Source organism: Loa loa, assembly GCF_000183805.2.
Source record: "Loa loa unplaced genomic scaffold supercont3.164, whole genome shotgun sequence".
NCBI lineage: Eukaryota > Metazoa > Nematoda > Chromadorea > Rhabditida > Onchocercidae > Loa > Loa loa.
In genome coordinates this window covers 97165-104531 of record NW_018108344.1, presented here as the reverse complement: position 1 = coordinate 104531, position 7367 = coordinate 97165, and the positions used below count along the sequence as shown (strand labels likewise).

The 7367-nt window shown below is 32.5% G+C and overlaps 2 protein-coding genes across 2 annotated transcripts in view; both read right to left on the bottom strand.

Moving 5' to 3' along the window:
* LOAG_14401 (hypothetical protein) overlaps positions 1-1724 on the bottom strand; it is a 4536-nt gene extending 2812 nt beyond the window's left edge. The window contains exons 1-3 of the mRNA XM_020448807.1: positions 1562-1724; positions 1267-1372; positions 538-647 (exon numbers count right to left, since the gene is read on the bottom strand). Of these exons, the coding sequence (XP_020301075.1) occupies positions 538-647; positions 1267-1335 (179 nt within the window). The 5' untranslated portion in view covers positions 1336-1372; positions 1562-1724. The remainder of the gene's footprint in view (positions 1-537; positions 648-1266; positions 1373-1561) is intronic.
* A 2244-nt stretch (positions 1725-3968) lies between these two features.
* Positions 3969-6164, bottom strand: LOAG_10393 (hypothetical protein; the record flags this gene model as incomplete). Its single annotated transcript, XM_003145918.2, has 6 exons — positions 3969-4124; positions 4225-4402; positions 4816-4927; positions 5041-5201; positions 5339-5484; positions 6000-6164. The coding sequence occupies 6 exons, from the start codon at positions 6162-6164 to the stop codon at positions 3969-3971; spliced, it is 918 nt and encodes a 305-aa protein (XP_003145966.2).
* Between the last annotated feature and the right edge of the window lie 1203 nt (positions 6165-7367).

Here is a 7367-nt window from a genome sequence, read left to right as displayed (position 1 = left end):
TTACATTTTTTTTTAGTGACTGTTGGGAAATTGATGCAAACTCACTTTGATTTTAAGTTACAAATTATTTGCAAATTCTATGCCTCTTACAATAACAAAGTTATAAAGTCTTAGCAAATGTCAAAATATTAGAAAACAAATACCATTCTTTCAATCTGATCCAACTGCTGCAACAGTTTTTCCGTCACTGATTCTTGATATCTTTTCCTCTTTAAAATTAACAAGGCACGACTGAAAACAAGATACTAGTACCAGTTTTCGAAAAGTAAATTAGAAGTGGAAGCAATCATCGGTTAACTTTCAAGATAATACTAAGTTTACGTGCATAGTGATAAGGTAACGTGTGTCTGTAAGTGAGCATGGAATGAAATTGTAGTTTCTTAGGAGTAAATTTGGTATAACAATTCTAAACGTACGATTGCCCAGTTTGGAATGTGATGACATATGAAAAGAAAGAATTTTGTGGTGTACAAGCGGAGTAATTAGATAACAGCTTAAAAATACGGATGAAAAACATACAAAAGATGAAAAATTTACTCTTTTTTGTTGGCTTTTATTAGTTGTTTCGCCAGTTCCTTCTCACGTTCCATTTGTTTCTCATTCCTTCTTATATATTGTTTCATTTTGTCCCTTTGACTTTTCAATTGCTACAAATTATATTCTAGTTTTAAAGGAAGATAATGGAAAACAGTAGCAAGCTTCCCATTTACGGATTATACTTCTGTTATAGACTATGGATCCCATAGAAAAATCGTCCACTAACTCCACAGAATTTAACTAATCTCGAAAGGGAAGTTGAAAAAGAGTAAGCCGGGATAACCAAAGTTAAAACAATGGAACTGTTATCTCCTCCGTAAATGAATTTCATGAAAATTCGAAAACTGTTATACCCCTTGCAAAATGTATTTTATAAAACATGTTTCATGAATTACATGAAACATGAAAGTAAAATCAATTTCATGGAACCGTTTTATGAATTTTCTTACAAATATTAAAATCGATGGGTTCCGGATAACAGGAACTGCATCCGGAAAACAGCCAATGATATTTAAAAAATTGGGTTTTCGGAAATTCACCTGAGAGTTTAACTCAATGAATCCTGGAAAAAACAAAGAATTTCCGTCTCTAACTCTGTTAAATAAGATAATTACAACAAATAAGAATCTGAGTTTGCATATTTTCATACAAAAATATGAATGGATAACCGCACATCTAATCTAATCCATATTTTCAGATAAATTAAAACGTCAAACAAAGAAAATTAACCAAAATGGCTTGATCCTGTTGTGATACCGGCGGTAGAGCTGGCAGTCGTTTACCGAATAAATTACCCATAATTCAGTAACGTTTTATACAAATTTACACATGTAATCTGCAATAGGCAGAGCGTAACTGGATATGCGCTAAAATATAAGCTGGATATAAGCAACTGAATAAGCTTCCCTTTTTTAGAAGATTTAAATCTTAATTAAACTGACTTAGTCTAGGTTTAGTATTTATACCAATACAATCCTCTTCATATAGATAATGCTAATATTGCATAAGGCGCTATCATACATACCTCTTCAAACTGTAAATCTGATTATTGAGCATCAGATTCCATTATTACGTACACGTTTCAATTCGACATGCTGAATGCAAGCACATTTCAACGTCAGAATCAATTTGTTATAAATCAGATCTCACCATTTCAGCGTTAAAAATCAAACCTCAGCATTATACGCATTTTTTAATATTATTCACCGTTTCCATCACTAAAAGTACTCCACAGGTCATGCATCTGTCTCTAAAAGTACATCTCAGGGCTATGCGCCTAATTAGTGTCCCAACTAATTTGTCGCCTAACGAGTTCTAATACTTCAATTCAGAAAATCAAAAATTGTCAAAGCAAAAAACCGTACGCCGAAGTATAGCCTTACAAAGTTCGAACAGTGGATTGTGCAGGTTGCACTCCGCGAGTGCGTCAATTGCACTGTTGTGTTCACGTGGTATACGTTGAGTTACGTGGGGAAGGTATTAGATTGGAATGTCGAAGTGTCGGAGAATTGAGAGGATGTGTGACATGCTAAAACAAGGCAAGTATTTATGTTGCAGAATTCTAGCATAAAAGTTTTAGCATACCCAGATAGGTTTCATTACATCACACAAAAAACAAAAATGTTTTTCTGCGCCTAAAGTGATGAGTCATTTATCTAATCTTCAAATCATGTGAAAATGTTCTAATTTTATAATAAATCTGATGTTATGGACGTCATACACATCCGACAAATTAATTCAAATGTAACTTCTTACCTACCTTATATATAAATTACTTATACGCTGCTGTTGAAACATTGTGAAGATCTTATATGCACCTATTTGTATTTATAAACACACTCACTATATAAGCTTTAGAAACGGGGAGACTTATTTCTCATTTACGATTATCAACATCCTCCTACTGTGTCAGGCCTTCTAATCTTTATTACTACCATTCTATTCAAATATCGGAATTATATTCGGATTTCTGACTTGAACTGTTATATCAACTACAAATAACTTTACCATTAACACACCTGTTCACTGTTCAACCAACTAATTCCTCAACATTAGAGGGACACTTGCAAACACTAATTTTGAGTAAAAACAACTTCTTATAGTAAATGAAAAATCCAATATCAGTAAAGAGAAAAGAACAAACAACGGAAACAATAGCAGGTGTGCAGAAACAATCAATAAATACAGCAGCAATCAAGATTGTTGAAATGTAAGGTTGTTACTTCTGGCCGTAACTTACCTCTTGATAATGCTTCTGTTTGAATGTTCATGTTAATTGTTACTTTTTTAACTATTAGAAATATTATTCAGTTCCGTCTTCATGAAAACAACAAAATCTCTCTCATCTGCTTTTGACATTTAATAAATTTCATTGAAATAGATGATGATAATATAGTCCGACACAAAAATAAAAATAAAAGATAATTTTCCAAATGCAAGATGTTCACAGGATATACTAAGCAATAAAGCTTTCACTCCATTTCCACAAGAAAAGCTTCGTCTTCGCCTTTCTTGTTTTCTCATCTCTCGTCGTCACTAACTGATACTCTGCAGCTAGCGCTACCCATCTTACGCCTGAAACACACTTTTGGGCTACTGGATGACTCGTTTTATTTCTGTACAACTTACTAGAAGATTTACTATAATTTTCATCAATGGCAGTGGCTAATCTATAACTGATTCTAACGGCAAAAAAAAAATGATTTTTTCCCGAAAGGCAGATAATAAATCATTTCCCATGCACTATTTCGTCCTTTGGAAGTGGCAATACACTGAATATTGGGACAGTTCTGGTAGTCAGCAGTTACGAACAAGGGCATCTAGTAGAAAAGTTACTTTCAAGTAATTACGGCAGCTACAGGTTCCCGTAATTGCGTACATTTGAGTTAATTCGAATCTTATTTCAACTTTTTCCAACTGTTGTATATTCTTCTCATTGAAAGAAATGATCATTTATTAATTTTCAATATGATTCTTATAAATGCTTTCCGGCAGTGAAAATCAGGTTTATATCAATCAAGAAATGAATAACTGCTGCTTATTAAAGTAAAGCACGACACACCTTCCGTATCCGGATCTCCCACGTCCTATTGTTCCATCTTTACAAAAATGCGTTTCGGTTGATGATTTCGACCTTTCCAAGATGCTCGACTTAGCTGAAATTAAAATTTCTCTGATTCATCCAAAATTTAGAAAAGGGATTTGAATTATAAACTATCAGTTGTCTTTGTCTCACAATTTTATTGTGCTTTGTTTACAATCTTGAAATTATCGATGACAAATAATCATCCAAACATTAAACAGTTCATTAGTGGTTTGCACTATCTAATTCTAGTTAACCAAATACTGGTATTATTCCTCGGTTAACTTGTCCTTTTAATCGCTACTAAGCAATTCTGCTCCTGTGTAACCTATATTGATTTAACAAGTCTTTAATTAGTATTATTACAGTTAGCCTTATGGCATATACGTGGAAGTGTGCGACAAATTTTCGTAATTTTTAGCGTGGCACTGATGTCAATGCATGAGGATGATGTTGTTAATTCAGCGCTTCTCATCTGATCATTCTGCTGCTCAATATCTTCTGCCTGTAGTGAGAAAATAGAAATTTGATTAAAATAAAAGCTTCCCTTCAACTTCAGGGAAAATTTTGCAAGAGTCAAAACAAAAATAAGTTTGATGGTTTACTTGAATTTGAGAGAACTCATCGATACATGTTGATAGCATTTGCAAAGTTTTAGTTGGTGAAGAGTAAATCGTGGTATCACGAGAAATCGATGGGCTAGATTCAGTGGCATCGGCATTCATCAATGATTTCATTTCATTTATGCTTTTCATGAAAATCGAGTGAACTGATGTTGTAACCCTAAATAAATTAGTTTCTAAATGAGACTGTTCAACAAGCCAACGCAGGGCTTCATTAAAGTTTGTTTAACTATGAGTTGTGCACGATCCCCAAAATCCAAGCGTGCGGTACAGTGCACTCCCATGAGTCGAAAGTGTAAAAAAGAAGTGATGCAAATCACTGTTTTAATCTGCTCAGAAAGCAAGTGGCCGGTAGTTCGAGAAATCCGATGTTAGCTGACTAACATGAAATTTTCTTTTCCTTAATATATCCTTCTATTTAAAGATCATTTTTAAGGTATTATTATAAACCTGATAAGAAGTAGAAGCTTGCATAATTCATATTGTGCATCTAATCGAATTTTTAACTCAGGTGTACTTAAAAAGCTGCTTTGAACGGTCTTCTAATTGTCCGTAAAGAAAAAAAAGATATACATGTGCTTTTCACAGTCGAATCTACCAAGCATCAACGGTTCGACTTCCTTCGGAAAATGGAATAGATCTTCATCAGCCATAAAACCTTGTGGTTCATAATTTGAGGGAGTTTCTGAAAGTGTGAGTCGTATTAATTACTGACATTCAGGATTGTTCTCTGTATCTGTGCAAAGTACATGAACAAGTTGCATTGTAAATAAAAAAATTTATCTTAAAAAATATTACTTTCGTCATAATACGTAAGTTTAAAGATAGTGCAGATGTTCTGTGGTAATGGGCCCATAACACTTCCATATATATTGACTCGATGGATCAAATGGAAGAACTGTTTGCGCGCTTGCATAATTCCTGTGTATTTGATAGTAGCGACCTTTTCACCTTTTGTGCTGCAAAAGAAAAATGAAAATCATTGGTGTTTTTAAAAACCGAAACAAACATGATACCTGCGTGTTAATGAAGTAAGGCAAGCGTTGTAGCACATTTTTTATCGGTAAATTCATCTACAGGTAGTTCAAGACAAAACTTATTCAATGTATAAGGTATCACTTCCCTTGTAAGGATCATTTTTGGTTCATTCGATTCATAAAAAAATGACATTCGGTGAATTTCCAAAGCTTCATATTCATCTTTTCTATCACGATCAGCAATCATTATGATGAAATCACGCAACTAGAAATTTCGATAAAGATTTCGGTTTCATTTTCAAAATTAGACTCATTTTTAATCAATGTTGTTACTCTTCCATTTAATCTATGGAATAACGTGGGGTAAAATGAATGACTAGATAACACTAGATGACTAGATAACTCTTTCAATGTCATCCGTTTATTTCGCTCCGAGAGGGGGTAAAAAGGGCAAGGATTAGTGTTGGATTGTGTTCTGCACAAAATGCTGAATCGAAAATTTGCACTTTTAATTTTTACATTGGATTTCAGATACAGTGTTTAAATTTTTGAATAGATATTATTGAACATTATACCTGAAGAGTAAATTTTTAGCTAAAGATGATTTTTCAATTCATAAAATAAAAAAAGAACCAGGTGTATGTTTTTTAGTGTAACAGCATAATGTACATCATCCAAAAGTGCAAATTCTTTTGTCGACAAGAAAATCTTTAAGTGCAGTAAAAAGAATTTACAACATAATGTAACTTGTTGAATTTAAATAAAAGAGCAAAAACTTACATATGCAAATTCAATCGCTTCCATAACACCTCTAAGACTGTGAACAACATCTTTCCCTTCAGCTTCTGCTCGAACAATATAAAACTTCCATTCTAAAAATTCTAGCCAAGTTACCAATATCGTAAAATAGGGGTCACAAAATATACTAGATCGCGAGACAAGCATATTTACATCTCTGCATTGAATTCCATCTAGCCATCTTTTCGCCAATTGAAAAAATAAACTACATATTTTCCATCTTTATTTGGAAAATTCATCAATATACACTTTTTGATGCAATCAATAAACGATATTAACGATACATCCTAATTTAAGCATTATATATTCAAATGATCATCATTTGTTATCGCTATTCAGAATCGTATTATTATTATTATCTACAGTTTTATCCCATTCATATTGTCATCAACATTCAATAGTCAAATCATTATTACTTAATGATAGAAAATGCCAAGAATTATGCTTCAACCGAATTGGAAAAAGAAATTTACATACTTTCAATCTGCCGTTTCTTAAAGCATTTTGCAGGAAGTAAACCTCTGGTATAAAGGATATGTGATGCAGTAATGAATACGACACGTTGTAGAAATGATCGTGATTTCTCGCCAACCGGTTCATCCGGAAATGTTGCTTCCCACTGAAACAAATTACCATGTAATTTTTAAAACGTATATATCAAAAAATCCACAATGATAAAATTATATTAGAAAGAATCTCTTTTTTGCTCATATCCGATCACGTAAACTACCCAATATATAAGTAATACAAGAAAGCTTGCTTCTACGTTCGTTTCTGGTAACCATAGTATGTAAAAAAATATTAATTTACATTCAAGCCTTTTCTCGATCGCTTTTTTTGTATTATCTCCATCCGATTCAGCCAAAAATCCGGAAATATAAATCCTGAAAAGACAATATGCCAAAACATAAACTCGGAAATGTTACGTATCAAAATATAATATACTAAAATACAAATTTCGAAATTCATAGAAATTCAATTACTGAAATGTAAATTGTCCTTTTTCTTATAGTGTTACTGCTGAATAATTCAATTACTGAAATGTAAATTGTCCTTTTTCTTATAGTGTTACTGCTGAATAACTTCCTTCTCTTAGTGCCATCCATAATTTAATAATTTCAACTTAAATTCGTTAACTAATTATAGACCGATGACCCAGAAATAATTTCAAATCTACATTTAAATATAGATCTGCCATTACATTTATCACTTCAAACGTAAATTCAAATAATTTGAAATTAAATAGATTGTCAACCGAAATGGAATGCTAATTCCAAAATAAAAATATTTAGCATAATTTATGACCAATAATGCATCACCAGTTAGGCATTTAATTTCGATCAAATTGGT